The sequence below is a fragment of the Mus caroli genome, unplaced genomic scaffold (assembly GCF_978045245.1).
Source record: "Mus caroli unplaced genomic scaffold, Mus_caroli_1 scaffold_8, whole genome shotgun sequence".
In the NCBI taxonomy this organism is placed as follows: Eukaryota; Metazoa; Chordata; class Mammalia; order Rodentia; family Muridae; genus Mus; species Mus caroli.
In genome coordinates, this window is record NW_028227263.1 from 3,939,156 (window position 1) to 3,953,291 (window position 14,136).

At 50.2% G+C, this 14,136-nt stretch overlaps 1 protein-coding gene across 2 annotated transcripts; it reads left to right on the forward strand.

The window, feature by feature from the left end:
• Positions 1-5,242: 5,242 nt before the first annotated feature.
• Positions 5,243-11,285, forward strand: Gatd1 (glutamine amidotransferase class 1 domain containing 1). 2 transcript variants are annotated; one of them, XM_021167237.2, is made up of 8 exons: positions 5,243-5,381; positions 7,690-7,766; positions 8,458-8,563; positions 8,666-8,773; positions 9,594-9,688; positions 10,090-10,183; positions 10,313-10,424; positions 10,549-11,285. In XM_021167237.2, the coding sequence occupies exons 1-8, from the start codon at positions 5,243-5,245 to the stop codon at positions 10,553-10,555; spliced, it is 738 nt and encodes a 245-aa protein (XP_021022896.2). In that variant the 3' UTR covers positions 10,556-11,285. The 2 variants fall into 2 exon arrangements, with proteins under 2 accessions (XP_021022896.2, XP_085697281.1); XM_085841155.1 differs by having other exon boundaries at positions 10,313-11,285.
• The last annotated feature ends 2,851 nt before the right edge of the window (positions 11,286-14,136 follow it).

The window sequence follows — 14,136 nt, forward strand, 5'->3', positions numbered from 1 at the left end:
TTTGGTTTAGAACAAACATCTCTTACTCACTTTGAAGTGAAAGCCTTGTTTTACGTCAGCAGCCTTGCCAAACTGTTTGGTTCAAAGTCTGGCCTTTGACAGTCCTAACAAGCCATCCTCGATATGCCAGCTACAGAAGGAAGAGAAAAATAAGGAGCTGGGAAGCTAACTCGGTGAACAAGCACTTACCTTGACATCCTAAGTGCAACCCCAGAATTTAAAAAAACTAAAAAAAAACTAACAAACAACATCCCCCCACCCCCAAACCCAGGACTTGCAATCTCTCTCTCTCTCTGTCTCTCTGTCTCTCTCTCTCTCTCTCTCTCTCACACACACACACACACACACACACACACACACGCAAGTAGATCTCTAAGTTTGAGGTCAGCCTGGCTCCAGGGTTCCAGAAGAGCCAAGGCTACACAGTGAGACCCTGTCTCAAAACAATACAAAAGGAATAGTGAAAAATCTGAGATTTATTCAACGAAGATGATAACAATGGTGTTCAGAGGCTTCCCAAGTCCATCTCTGGGGTCCCAGCAAGAAATTTAGGTTTAGAGGGTCAAAGATGTGCATAGGTGGTAGGTGGGGTGGAAGGGAAGGACTTGGAGGAAAGGAGAGAGAAGGAAGTAAATGAATGGGGCTGGAGAGATGGCTCAGCGGTGATGGCTCAGAGGTTAAGAGCACTGTCTGCTCTTAAAGAGGTCCTGAGTTCAATTCCCAGCAACCACATGGTGGCTCACAACCATCTAGAATGAGATCGGATTCCCTCTTCTGGTGTGTTTGAAGATAGATAGCTACAGTGTACTTACATATAATAAATAAATCTTAATAAATCTTGAGAGAGAGAGAGAAGAGAGAGACAGGCATAACTAACAAGATGTAGCTCTACCCATCTCCAGGTTGAATAGGCCAGTCTCAGAAATACAAAAACAAGCTGGTTCACCAGCTCATTGGTGTGCTCTGGAGCGGCTTGTAATACACGAGCCACGCTTTCTGCATCCTAGAAATAAGGAAGTTGGCCAGCTGCCCACTCAGCCATCAGCGACAGCAGGCGATAAAAGTGGAGCAGCTAGGCTTCTGCTGCAACTGAGGCATATTAACCAGCCGCCAGCCACTCACCTTTATGCTTGCTCCCATCTAATTGCCCTGTATCTCCTCAGTAGAGGCTCTGCCCTTTAATGCCTGAGTCATGACAAGCACTATGACAAGGACAGAAAAAGGCTAAGAGGATCAGAGAGAACCAGCGCCCATTTCCCAGAGAATCCACACCTGTAATCCCAATCCCAGTGCTCATGTGGGGCTATACAGTAACTGAAAAGAATGGCAGAGTGGGGACACCTTTACCCGTGCCTGGACACCCACTTCCACCACCATCCCTGTGGTCTATCTGAGCTGTAACTAGGACTTCCTGGCCAGCTGCCAGGGTTGAGAAGTGGATTTGAGCTCTCTTCAAGCTTCTGTTATTCTTTGACCCAGAACAGAAGAACAGTACCTTCTTCCTGGTGGTGACTGATTTTGTTGGCCTTCCAATTCTAAGAAGGAAAAAAGAACACGGTGCAGTTAAATCCTAAGAGGGCAGATGAGGAGGCTCTCTGGAATAAGCTATTCATGGAGAGAGGGGCACACAGCTATGAAGCCTTCTCATCTGCCCCCTCCAGCCCCATGGATCTAGAGGTATCAGAGTGAAGCTCCTAGATTTGTTACTCACAGGGACCCTTTTGTGCCTGCTTCCTGGCCATACCACCCTACTTAAGGCCACAGCGCCATCACCTGCCCACATATTAGTATTTGGCTGGCCAGCCGTTTTAGCTCTCTGACATTGCAGAGGACCCACCTTAGGTGGAGGAGCTATTATAACCCCATACCTGACAGAGCAAGACTGCCGGCTGCACTCTGCTTGCCTAGTACAGCTTTGCATGACTTATGTTTAAGGCTCCAGACCTCACCCAGTCTACTTGGTCCAGGAGAACCCCACTTGAGCCCTAATGGGGAAAGGGTTTCATCTGGGTCTTGAAGGTCACTTGAGGGCTGCCTCTCATCTCTAGGCAGGTCCTCACCTTCCACCCTGAGAAATATTTACATGGCAAGGACTGTGATTCACCCCAACCCAAAGAACCTCATGTCCCCGAACACTCAGTCCTCATATCCAAGGCGCATGTGATAGTCACCTGAACTAACAGAGAGGGGCACTCAGGACAACTCGGGAGGTGTGAGGGTGTTCTCATGAAGTCAGTACTGAGCAGATGATGTCACAGTTGGTGCCTCAGGCTTCAAGAAGGTTGGGAGTTTGACAAAAAGCACCTCCTTGATGTGCATAGCTGGTCTGGAAACAGCCCAGGCCTGTTCTGAAACAGGAACCACAGAGGCAGCAGGGGTCCCAGGGGGCAGGAGGCCTTGTAGCACAGGTCAGCCCAGCAGGGCAGAAGTCTCTTAGGACTCTTACTACCCTTACATTCCAGGAGAAACAGATTCCGGATATGGAAGAGAAGGACTGCCTTATTTTCTTTCACTGTAATTTTGTCTGTTCTGAAGCTCATTATCTCCATCAGACTGGCCTCACGATCCTCCTGCTTCTGCCTCCCAAGTGCTGGAATTAAAGGCTTTCACCACTGTGCCTGGCTTGAATGCCTCTTTTTTTGTTTTGTTTTTGTTTTTTTTGAGACAGGGTTTCTCCGTGTAGCCCTGGCTGTCCTGAAACTCACTCTGTAGACCAGGCTGGCCTCAAACTCAGAAATCTGCCTGCCTCTGCCTCCCAAGTGCTGGGATTAAAGGTGTGCGCCACCATGCCCAGCTCTAATGCCTCTTTCTTTTTCTTTCTTTTCTTTTTCTTTTTTTTAAAGATTTATTTATTAGTTGTCTTCAGACACACCAGAAGAGGGCATCAGATCTCATTATGGATGGTTGTGAGCCACCATATGGTTGCTGGGATTTGAACTCAGGACCTATGTGCTAGAACCTTGAATCCCTCCCACTGATCACAGGAGACAAAGGGAGGTGGCCTAGGGATGTCAGATTCAGAGCATGGCTTCTGGCCAACCACTGCTTGTCTGTTACATCTGCCTATTTAGTCCTGAACGCTGAACACCATATGGGTCATGGGCATTCCCATAGGCTCTGCTGGACACCAGACATTGTGCTCACTTGCAAGCATGCCACTGTGGACACAGGTCATAGAATTACTCAAGTATGCATCCCCCAGCTATGTGACTCACATGTCTGTCAGGCAAGGTACACACAGTAGCTAAAGCTGGGTGGTGGTAGGCAGTACAGGCCTTTAATCCTAGCACTCACAGGGAGATCTCTGTTAGGAGCCCGCCTGATCTACAGAGTGAGTGGGTGAGTTCCAGGACATCCAGGGCTACACACAGAAACCCTAGCTCAGAAAAAAAAGAAATGAACAAACAAAAACAAAAGCAAAGAAAGGTAGCTAAAAAAGTCAGCAAGCAGTATTATTCCTCCATGGTCCCAATCTCTGCTTCAGTTCCTGCCCTGACTTCCCTCAGGACTGGAACCTGTTTAAGAAATATCAAGTATCAGTCTTTTTTTTTCCCAAGATTTATTTATTTATTTATTATATGTAAGTATACTGTAGCTGTCTTCAGACACCCCAGAAGAAGGCATCAGATCTCATTACGGATGGTTGTGAGCCATCATGTGGTTGCTGGAATTTGAACTCAGAACCTTTGGAAGAGCAGTCAGTGCTCTTACCCACTGAGCCATCTCTACAGCCCCCCTCCCACCCCCATCCCCCCTTTTTAAAGACAGGGTTTCTCTGGGTAGCCCTGGCTGTCCTGGAACTCCCTTTGTAGACCAGGCTGGCCTTGAACTCAGAGATCCACCTGCCCTGTCTCTGAGTGCTGGGATTAAAGGCACAGGCTACCACACCCAGCAAATATTAGTCTTTTCTATCAAAATATTATAAAACTTGTGTTTAGAATGAAGAGTTCAAATATTTTTATCTCCTTCACCTTGTAAGACTTTTATGCAAATGTTTAATCCTTTCCACTTAGTAAAAGCTTTGTTTATCCAAAGGTCTATTTCTCTATACTAGCCTGGAACAGTGGTCCTCCTCCAGTCAGGGACTGCTTTCCCCTCCTCCATTTCTTGTATGTCGAATCTTTTCCGACTAGTTAACTGAATAAGATTGTGAGGTCGGACTCCAGTCAGTGGGCAAAAGAAACAGCCACCACCTAAGTTAGAACAAAATCAAATGCTCTTCCTGTCTTGGGGTGCTGTTCACCATTTCCTCCAGCACTCTCTTCCTCAAGAGTAAAATTTGCCCTGTCCAGACACTTCCCTGCAATGGTAGTCTCTTTACAAAATTATATCTAATACCTGGGCGTTGAATCAAGCTTACTGCTGGCTCTGTCACTTCTGGTGCCTTAATGTTACTCTGGAGACAGCACCAAGGTGGAACTGTGTGAGTATGTGGACACTAGCCAATCTGACCCCTTCAATTTCAGGGTTTCATGTCAACAGATGGGGATTTAATAAGGATGGCTAGGTCAAGCTTGTGGTCTGGCCACTGGCTTGTGAATCTTCAAAAGTCGCTACTCAGACAACACACAACCCTGGGCTTCAGGTTCCTTTTCCTAAGCCCCAGCAGGAGTCCCACAATCATGCAGTACGACGTAAATTGCTTTAGTTACAAGTTGACCTCCCCAATCTGGTCTTTTCCTCAGGAAACTCAACAGAACCCCCAGAGGCGTCCACAGTTCAGGAAGTGACATTCCATCCTCTATAGGAACATACAAAACTCAAACGACCCAGGTATCTTCTGGATCTTCACAAACCGGCAGAGGAAGACCCGCTCACATATGGCCCAACTCTGTGCCCCTCACCCTGTCCGCCCGACCGGTCATCGCTCCCTGACACACTTAGCCAGGCTCAACTTTCGGGCAAAGGCCCTAGGCGTAGTAGGTCTGTGGCAGACTCGGACTCCGAAACGTCTACCCGGCCCGCTGCGCTTAACTGATGTGCCCTAGGGCCACAAGTCTGTACCGGTGGCCTCCAATCAGGAAACGACTACTCAGAGACCCAGGGCGTATCCTCCTCCGCCTCCGCCTCCAAACCCCGCCCCGCCCCGCCCCCGCTCAATCCCCGCCCCTCGCATGCTCGCCATTCAATCACTACTCCACGCGCATGCGCAAACTGCCCCCATCTTCACGCAAGTTCCGCGTTTGTTTCTCCCAACCTACCTTGCATCCTGCCGGCGAGCCCCGCCCTTCGTGCCTCACGCATGCGCATTCCGCTCTCTGCAGGCGAGCCCCGCCCCGTCCCATCCCTCGCACAAATATCCGCCTGGGCTGTAGCCATGGCGTCCGAGCGGCTGCCAAGCAGGCCTGCGTGTCTCCTGGTGGCCAGCGGCGCTTCCGAAGGTGAGGCGCGCAGGGCAGCTGTGTAGCTCACTGGCCTGCAGTCCTGACTCTGGGCTAACGTTTGTATTTGTGGAGTTGAGATTCTGGGACCCTGCATCTGTTTCTCTGGCGCAGGCCTACTATGTTGTCTGCGCTGGCAGACAGGGACGGCCAGTGGCTGCAGAGATGACCCTTCCTCCGAGTGAGCCGCAGGGGCTTGGTACTCTCTCTGCCCGTGTTTTCTGCCTCTCTGTTCCCCCCTATCTTGGGTTTATCTTCGTGCACCTCCCGGAAGCGATCCTGAAAGAGGTTGCTCGAAAGAGCTGCCTAAAAGGCACCCTCACGCAGAGGGGGTCTGTTGGCTTCATGTTCCAACTGCCCAGTGTGTGTCTGGGGCGCTGGGCAGATGACTACTTCACGGGTCCTTAGGGAACCGACTGGCCCGAGATAGTCACTGTGGGGAGGTGGAGCCCAGGGCTGCGGCCCGGGGTTTCCCTCTCGATTCCTATAGACCTCTGCAAGTGGGTGTGAGCGCGAGGGTACGTCGGGATCTTGGACTGATGAATTTCTGGGTTCCACACTGAAGCGTCCCAGGTGGAGGTGGGAGGGGCCTGAGAGTGCTGCTCCTCCCTGGAATAGAGGGTAAAGAGAATCTACAGCAGCACCTAGGTAGGCCTTCCTTGAGAATCAGAAAGTGAGGGATTGAGAAGCTAAAAATTATCTTTAATCCCAGCACTCAGGAGGCAGAGGCAGATGGATCTCCAGGAGTTTGAGCCAGTCTGGAACGTAAATAGCAAGTTCCAGGCTAGCAGGAGTACACAGTGAGGTCTGACTCAAAATATAAACCAAAACAAAATCCACAAGCCAAAAGCCTAGTGTCAGAGTTGGAGGCAGGAGGATAAAGAGGGCAATGACTACATGAGATGCTGTCTTTAAAAAAAATGCTAGGGGCTGGTGAGATGGCTCAGCGGGTAAGAACACTGACTGCTCTTCCGAAGGTCCTGAGTTCAAATCCCAACAACCTCACAACCATCCTTAACAAGATCTGACTCCCTCTTCTGGAGTGTCTTAAGACCCACAGGGTGTCTTAAGACCAGGGTGGGAGAGAGCAACCATTTGGTCTGAAGACAGCTACAGTGTACTTATTTATAATAACAAATAAACTGAGCCGGGCGTGGTGGCGCATGCCTTTAATCCCAGCACTTGGGAGGCAGAGGCAGGCGGATTTCTGAGTTCGAGGCCAGCCTGGTCTACAAAGTGAGTGCCAGGACAGCCAAGGCTACACAGAGAAACCCTGTCTTGAAAAACCAAAAAAAAAAAAAAAAAAAAACCCCCAAAAAAAAAAACAAATAAACTTTGGACTGGAGTGAGCAGAGGTCCTAAATTCAATTCTCAACAACCAGATGAAGGCTCACAACCATCTGTACAGCTATGGTGTGTACTCATATACATAAAATAAATAAATAAATCTTTAAAAAAGTGCTAGGACCAAAGGTGTGCATCACCACACCCGGGGGCTGGAGTCTTTTGAATTAGGCAAGCTTCGTTCCTTTTTGAAGGACTTTTTTTGTTGTTGGTGGTTTTTTTTGAGACAGGGTTTCTATGTGTAGCCCTGGCTGTCCTGGAACTCACTCTGTAGACCAGGCTGGCCTTGAACTCAGAAATCTGCCTGCCTCTGCCTCTGAGTGCTGGGATTTAAGGTGTGCACCTTTTGATGGGCAGAAGAGGGCTGAGAATATCATGGTGGGGCAGAATCTTACCCATATCCTGGGTGTGGGAGTGCCCCAGACACCACTCTCCTCTCCTGCTGTGTTTAACTCTGTGACATGTACACTGCTGCTCTTCCCACGTTATGGGGACCTTGGATCCTGGTGGATCTCTAAGGGGATGCGCCAGATGTTTACCTGTTTGGAAGTACCTATAGTGGGAAAGGGTAGGATGCAGCCAAGGGTGTAATGGTGTTGGTGGACAGTTAAGGTGAGCTGGGGGCCTGAAGGTAGAGTTATTAGGTCAAGTGGAGAGCCTGTCTGGGGAGGCTTCAGAACCACTGGAGCACCTACAGGTCTTTCAGAGGCCAGTGGCCAAAGCTGGGTAAAATAATAGACTTGCTGTGGACCTCTGAGCAGGTCTTCTCAGTTATGTATTCCTGATCCTGAAGGGCTGCTGTCCTGTCTCCAGGGAGTAGGCCCTGGGGTGGGTAAAATGGACTGCCCCTAAGGCAGGTTCTGGGACCAGGATGGCCCCAGGAGCACTGGAGCAGTCTATGAAGAATACGGATGGGCCAGCTGGCCCTATCATGCCCTCACCTTTCTGGAACCCTCTTTTGCAGGTGTGTCAGCCCAGTCCTTCGTCCACTGTTTCACACTGGCCAGTGCTGCCTTCAACCTACAGGTGGCCACCCCAGGGGTGAGTAGTCACCCTTCTCCAGGGAGAGCTGTTCTCCTTTCTGAGTTGAGGCTAGGAGAGTGTAGAGAGCCCTCTGTAGTTGATAGGGCCAGGAGGGAGCTACCTTCAGGTAAGGGGATCTACAGCCAGTCTTGGAGGCATCCTTAAGCCACCATCCCAGTTCCCTGACTCTGACTACCCATCTTCAGGGAAATTTTTTTTTTCCATTGTGGCTTGCACTTTTGCAGGCCATCTTGGAGTGAAAGATAAGGTTTGACCCTAGTATGTGGGTCCTACACACTTGCTCCTAATAAGAGAGATTATTGATTCTTGCATGTATCCTGGGGACATATGGTATAAATGGGTCACGGCAAGTGTGTATTGTGTATTTGTGACTTTGAGTGTTTTGGGTGGGACAGTTGTTGCTACTTTATAAGTAGGAGACTGGAGACCAAGGGAGAGCAGGGTATGGAAAGCCCTCAGTATTGAGTAACACGGGGCTCCACACACTGGGGGTTTGGTTCTCTGGGCCTTCTTTGTACTTGATCTTTCTCTCTCCATAGCCACTGGAGGCTTCCTGCTGGGGCCAGCCAGTGAAAGTGCTATTTAAGAGGGTGTTTGTGCCCTGGGCTGTTTTTCAGTCTGTTAGCCTTTCTGAGTTCTCTGCCATCCAAATGTGGGGGAGATACCAGTGTTAACCCTGCTTCTGTAGGGAAAGGCCATTGACTTTGTGGATGTGACTGAGAGCAATGCCCGATGGGTACAAGACTTCCGCCTCAAGGCATACGCCAGTCCTGCTAAGCTTGAGTCCATAGACGGTAGGTTGGAAACGAGGTCTGTGGTGGCTTCTGGACAGCGGGACCCTGTGGAGGACTCTGTGTCCTGGCCGTGCCCTTATATGACCTGTGTTTTCCCCCTAGGTGCCCGGTACCATGCCCTCCTGATTCCCAGCTGTCCTGGCGCCCTGGCAGATCTTGCCAGCAGTGGGTCCCTAGCTCGAATACTGCAGCACTTCCGCTCTGAGAGCAGTAGGTGACAAGAAACTGCAGGACAGGCTGACAGGCAGAAACTGGGTGGGAAGGAGGAGGGAACAACCACAACAGTGGGTGACAGGGAACTAGAGTCTATAGGCTTGGAAGGAGGAGATGGAGTGGAGATTGGGTACAGGGTTTCGTGTTCAGGACGGGCCATGCCCATCAGATGGGAGTGGAGAGCTGCTGCGGCTCTGACTGCACACAGATAAGTTTGCTCTGAGATCATGTGCACAACAGAGGGATCCCACTAAATATATTGTGTGTACTGTCAGTCAGTGTGCTGTGGGCCTTTTCAGGCTGAGAGGGCTGGTGACCATGGCCTCTTAGCTTTTTCCATGGTAGGCTAGTCAGGATGCTGTCTGGATTCCTGATGGGAGTGGGCAACATCTGTTGTGATAAGCACATCTGTAGGCTGGGACAGGATGCTCAGAAGAGAGTAGCATGCAGATAGGCTCCACACGGTGTCCTTTGTTGGTGAGAGCTGGTTTTCTAGGCTGAGACAGGCAGCATTTGTTCCCAGCCACCTCGGCTGGGAACACACTGGCCATTAACTTGCCAATGGGGAAAATCCAGGGTAGCCTCATTGCAGAGCAGGATGTCCCCCTGGGAGGACAGCCCCCCAATAGCTTCTCTGTAGTTTGAAGCAGTTGCTGGTACATAGACTGGGAGTTCTGCATGCTTGCACATGTCTCAAAGCTCAGGCAGTATGGGCTCCAGGCTAGTCTTGAGACATCAACCTTGGGTGAAGGGACCCTTGGGAGGGGACCCTACCCAGGATAGCATCCAAGGCCTTAGACTATTTTGCTGCTTTTAGAACCCATCTGCGCCATTGGCCATGGTGTTGCTGCCCTGTGCTGTGCTACCAATGAAGATAGGTCCTGGGTGTTCCAGGGCTACAGTCTGACAGGGGTGAGTACCTCGTGCACAAGCCAGCATCCTTCCTTACCCCTACCTGACCCAGGAGGAGCTTCCTGCAGGCACTGTGACCTATCATTCCCTATGCTGCTACAACAGTTCTCTCCTTGCCTGGGTGATGTGTGCTAAGTGTAAGAGGGCAAACACGTCCTGGAACCTCAGCCCCTTACCTGGACATCATGGGACCCTCCAGAGGATACAAGGATACCCGCCCATCTCATTTTGGTCACATATACCTTGGTGCTGTAGTGGCTTAGTCCCTAAAAGATGACAGCTTTGCCTTTACCTCATCTCCCCCTGCGGATTTGACCTGCCTGGTCCCTGGGGTTGTTCCTTTGGGCAGTAGGGCATTGGACTGGCCACTAGCTGGTCTGACACAGGCCCTGCCCTTGCAGCCTTCAGTGTACGAGCTCATCAGAGCACCTGGCTTTGCCCGCCTACCATTGATCGTTGAGGACTTTGTGAAGGACTCTGGTGCTGGCTTCAGTGGTGAGTTCAAGTCGGTGCCCCTTCGCTTAGATGGGTGAGGCTACTGGCTTGTGTTCACAGATCCCTGATGGGTGGGAGTGGGTCTGGGCCTGGTCTTTGTGTGCCTAAGGCTTGTGCCTTTTGCCTTAGCCAGTGAGCCCGACGCCGTGCACGTGGTGCTGGACCGCCATCTGGTCACTGGCCAGAACGCTAACTCCACCGTTCCTGCTGTCCAGAACCTGCTCTTCCTCTGCGGCAGCCGGTGAGGCTCCTGGGCAAGGGTTTGGGCGGATTCCCGCTTTGTGACTGGCTCCCTCTGCTGGACAGTTTTGTCTGTGACACTCTGCCTGCTGGTGCTGAGCCTGGACCATGTATTCATCCTATAGGAAGTAAGCTTGGATGCAGTCCTGGTGGCCTAGAGACCAGGACTGAACTCACCGTGGCCTCTTGTACTGATACTCGATGGAACACTCAAGCCTCCATCAGGACCTTGTGGAACGCTGGAAGCCCCCAGGGATTAATACTTGTGGACTGTCAGTCCTAATGTAGACTAGGCACCCTTTCCTCATCCCAGCACAGTGTCTTGGCTGGCCAGGCAGTCCCTGAGAACTCCAGATTGAAGATTCCAAGAAGAATTGCCCACAGGATGTAGTCAGCTGTGGGGTCTTAGGGTGGGGCGTTACTCTTCTGTGGGCTTTCGGCTATTTCTGTCCCTTCCGCTGTTCATGGGAATCGTGTGGACGGACCACAGGCTGGAGCTTGCTCTGAATGCTCGTCTTTCCTTTCTTTTTTTTTTTTTTAACTTGTTTATTTTTATATTTCCTATGCAATGGTGTTTTGTTTGAACATATGTCTTTATGAGGGTGTTGGATCCCCTGGAACTAGAGGTACAGACAGTTGTGAGCTGCTGCGTGGGTGCTTGAAATTGAGCCCAGGTCCTCTGGAAGAGCAGTCAGTGCTCTTAGCCATTGAGCCACCTCTCCAGCCTCCCCTAGTTTTGAGACAGGGTTTCTCTGTGGCCTTGCCTGTCCTAAAACTCACTCTGTAGACCAGGCTGGCCTGGACCTCAGAGATCCACCTGCCTCTGCCTCCCGTAGGCTGTGATTAAAGGCATGTGCCATCACCTGGCTGTGAACTCATTTTTTGTTTTTGTTTTTGTTTTTTGAGACAGGGTTTCTTTGTGTAGCCCTGGCTGTCCTGGAACTCACTCTGTAGACCAGGTTGGCCTCAAACTCAGAAATTCACCTGCCTCTGCCTCCCAAGTGCTGGGATTAAAGGCGTGCACCACCACGCCTGGCTCAGAACTCATCTTTTTAAAGGTGAACAGTGTATGTTATCCTATCCCTAAAGAGGCAGAAATCTTGCTGAGAAAGTCTGCCCTTGTTTAACTATTGCTGGCCTGTGGTTTTGAATGTAATAGAAGTGTCAGCTCAGCCTGGTATAGTCCTGAGCCCTTGAAGTAGACACTGATGTCACTCTGTTCCATATGGCATGGAAAAAACATTAGTGTCAGCCACACCTTGAGATCCTTAGACTGCTGTTACCCCATAGTCTGTCCAGTGGCCTTTGGCCTACAGAAGCCTCAGCCCAAGTATTTCATCTATTCCTAGCAGGCGTGGCCACAGATGGGCTTCAGCCATGTGGAGCAGGGTAGCCACGAGTCCTGTCTCCCAGGCCCTGGACAGGCTTTGGCTGAGGAACTGACATGGCTATCTCCCTTCTGGACATGGCTGTTTGCTGTCAATCCTGGGGCGCCTGGCCTGGCCTGTAGCCTCTGGTATGCGGCCTTCTAGCTCTGGGATAGACATAAGTAACTTGAACCTCTCAACTTCCATCTCCACTTACCTTTGCATATCCCAAGCACCAGAGACCTGGAGGAATCCCTTTTGGAGGTTAATAACCGTTAATAAATGTGGAAGGAAGAAACAGGGGAGCCCACCTGTCCCTGGATCCCTCCTGGCCTTGCACTGCTCCCATCTGCCATGAACACCATGGAATGATGGGTATTTCTGGACAAAACCTTAAAAACCTGAGGCTGTGCCCTAGACTTGGCTGATTCAGACAGGCTGAATGGTCTGTAAACAACAAATATATTCAACATACTTCCTGAAGCTTTAAGCCCCAGGTCATGGTAGCAGATGTGGCTGGTAAGGGCTTCTTGGCTCAGACCTCTTTGCTGCTTACCTGGTGGGAAGGGGTTAGTGCTCTCTGGAACTTCTTCCGATTACTGATGGTTTCACGAAGCTCAAGTCCCACTTAACACCATTACTTTGGAGCCAAGGTTTTAGGGTTAGACAGCTTCAGACAGTGGGGAGGTGAGGCCATGCTGATGGGGTTTGAGAGTTTCTAATTGGCTGGCTCTACATGAACTTCGTATCTTGTTTGTTGAGACAGTTTCTCTATGTAGCCCTGCCTGGCTACTCTCTTTTGTAGACTAGGCGGCTGCCCTCAAACTTGAAGGCACACACACTTCTGCCTCAGGACTGCTGGGATTAAAGGCATGGGCCACCAATGCCCACCTAAGCTTCAGTCTATACTAAGGCTTCACATGGCCGTAGCAGGTGAGGTGGGCTCTGATAGTACCAGGCTTTGCTCCAGGTCCTAGGAGGAGGGGACAGCAGGCTGGAGAAAATGAAAACCCTGGAAAAGTAGCAGCTGAGGAGAACAACAGCTCAAGAGATGAAAAGGGAGGTGGGGCTGGAAAGAGATGGTCAGCAGTTAACATGGACTGCTCTTTCAGAGGTCCTAAGTTCAATTTCCAGTAACCACATGGTGGCTTACAACCATCTGTAATGGGGTCTGATGCCCTCCCTCTTCTGGCATGCAGGTGTACATGCAGATACAGCAATCATATCCATAATATAATATAAATAAATAAAATTTTAAAAAAAGATGAAAAGGGGCTGGCCAATTGGCTCAGCCAGTGAAAGTACCACACTAGAGTTTGAACCATGGAATCTACAGTGGAAAGAAGAAAAACAGTACCTGAAAGTTGTCCTCTGGCTTAAATATGTGTGCCCTGGTGTGCATGCCCATTTACATATACAGGTGGTATTTAATATTGTTTTTGTTTGCTGAAACAAAGTTTCTCTGTATTAGCCCTGGCTGTCCTGGAACTAACTCTGTAGACCAGGCTGGCCTCAAACTCAGAAATCCGCCTGCCTCTGCTTCCCAAGTGCTGGGATTAGAGGCATGTGCCACCACTACCGGCTGCTTATTTTATTTTTTTAAAGATTTTTATATGCATTGGTGTGTTGCCTCATGTCTACATGAGGGTGCCGGATCTTCTGGAACTGGGTTATAGTTGGTTATGAGCTGTGGGGAATTGAACCCAGGTACTCTGAAAGAGCAGCCAGTATTCTTAGCCACTGAGCCACCTCTCCAGCCCCGATTTTTATTTATACAAAAATATTTTATTTATACGAGTACACTGTAGCTGTCTCCCATTACAGATGGTTGTGAACTACCATGTGGTTGCTGGGAATTAACTCTGGACCTCTAGAAGAGCAGCCAATGCTCGTAACCACTGAGCCATCTCTCCAGTCCTTCATTTTTGTTTTTAAAGACAGTGTTTCAGCCGGGCTGTGGTGGCACTTTGATCCCAGCACTTGGGAGGCAGAGGCAGGCGGATTTCTGAGTTCGAGGCCAGTCTGGTCTACAGAGTGAGTTCCAGGACAACCTGGGCTATACAGAGAAACCCTGTCTTGAAACACCCCCCCCCGTGCCCCCAAAAAGACAGGGTTTCATTGTAGTCCTGGAACTCCCTAAGTAGACCAGGCTCTCCTTAGATGTGGACAGTCTGGTTCACATATTAGGCTTATAGGCATGTGCATGGTTCCACGCCCTTTCAAAACTGATGCTGTATACTGTGCTGTCCCAGAAGGTGGCGCCACTGCCCTTCAGAACCTGGCCACAGTAGGCAGAGCACTTGGATGAGGGAAGGACACTGCTGGACACCTCGGGCAGTGGAAAGG

Coding starts and splice junctions, on each gene's coding strand:
- Gatd1 (XM_021167237.2), top strand. CDS start 5,243: ATGCGCATTCCGCTCTCTGCAGGCGAGCCCCGCCCCGTCCCATCCCTC. Junction 7,767..8,457: donor TACAGGTGGCCACCCCAGGG/GTGAGTAGTCAC, acceptor CTGCTTCTGTAG/GGAAAGGCCATTGACTTTGT. Junction 8,564..8,665: donor TAAGCTTGAGTCCATAGACG/GTAGGTTGGAAA, acceptor TTTTCCCCCTAG/GTGCCCGGTACCATGCCCTC.